The 825-nt window shown below is 24.1% G+C and overlaps 2 protein-coding genes across 2 annotated transcripts in view; one reads left to right on the top strand and one right to left on the bottom strand.

Moving 5' to 3' along the window:
- Positions 1-825, top strand: part of LOC108688471 — a 14992-nt gene that overhangs the window by 9826 nt on the left and 4341 nt on the right. The window lies entirely within an intron of this gene.
- LOC108688468 (uncharacterized protein C17G8.02-like) overlaps positions 1-825 on the bottom strand; it is a 3369-nt gene that overhangs the window by 1682 nt on the left and 862 nt on the right. The window contains exon 2 of the mRNA XM_018194738.1: positions 81-276. Coding sequence (XP_018050227.1) covers positions 81-276 — 196 coding nt within the window. The remainder of the gene's footprint in view (positions 1-80; positions 277-825) is intronic.

Below are 825 nucleotides of genomic sequence, written 5' to 3'. Positions count from 1 at the left end.
TAGATATTATACATAATCTTTAAATATTGTAAAAAAGTTTGAATATATATATTAGAAATATTTTATCGTTAAATGCTTACATTTTTGTCAGCAACTGTTAAGATTTTTAACATGTTCATTGATGCATTTTCTAAATATGTATTACCATACGAAACACCTATGGCTAGAATTTCGATATCATGAGTTTTAGCCTCGTACATGAGAGCCAACATTAATGCTACAGCGTCATCTCCTCCGGGATCTGCATCTATCAGAATTTTACGTGGAGCTTTTCGACTATTTTTTATAAAAAAATACTTTTATTACTTCACAAATATTTCGATATTATTTTATTATATCAAAATTATATTTTGCATTTAAATACTTCGACTATTTAAATTTATAAAATGGTAAGATAGAAAACTTTTCTCACATTCATTATTTTTGTCCGCGTGAATAAATAAAGATTAATATATAACAATCAATTGAATAAATTAATATATTAAAAAAGGGTTAAGCTGGATATAAAATGTTAATATTTAGTAATATTTATTATATGATATTTTAACTAATATTTTGACCCAACAACTAGGTCATTTTCAATGTTCTAAAATCTAAACGATCTAACGAAATTTTGTAAAAGTACATGCTACTTAAAAACTGAATTTAATTGTCTTCTTACAAAATATTAAAGTGATCAAAATAATATATAAATCTTGTTATTTTCTCTTCAAACATATTACAGAAATATTTAGTCGGTATAATATACGTTCTTCAAATCGCAGTTCCAAAAACATAATTATCATTATTGTCGATACGTTAACACAATTATACTTTTGGACTTGC

Source organism: Atta colombica, unplaced genomic scaffold, assembly GCF_001594045.1.
Source record: "Atta colombica isolate Treedump-2 unplaced genomic scaffold, Acol1.0 scaffold233, whole genome shotgun sequence".
Lineage (NCBI taxonomy): Eukaryota > Metazoa > Arthropoda > Insecta > Hymenoptera > Formicidae > Atta > Atta colombica.
The sequence above is the reverse complement of the archived record's forward strand: the minus strand, read 5'-3'. Positions and strand labels throughout refer to the sequence as shown.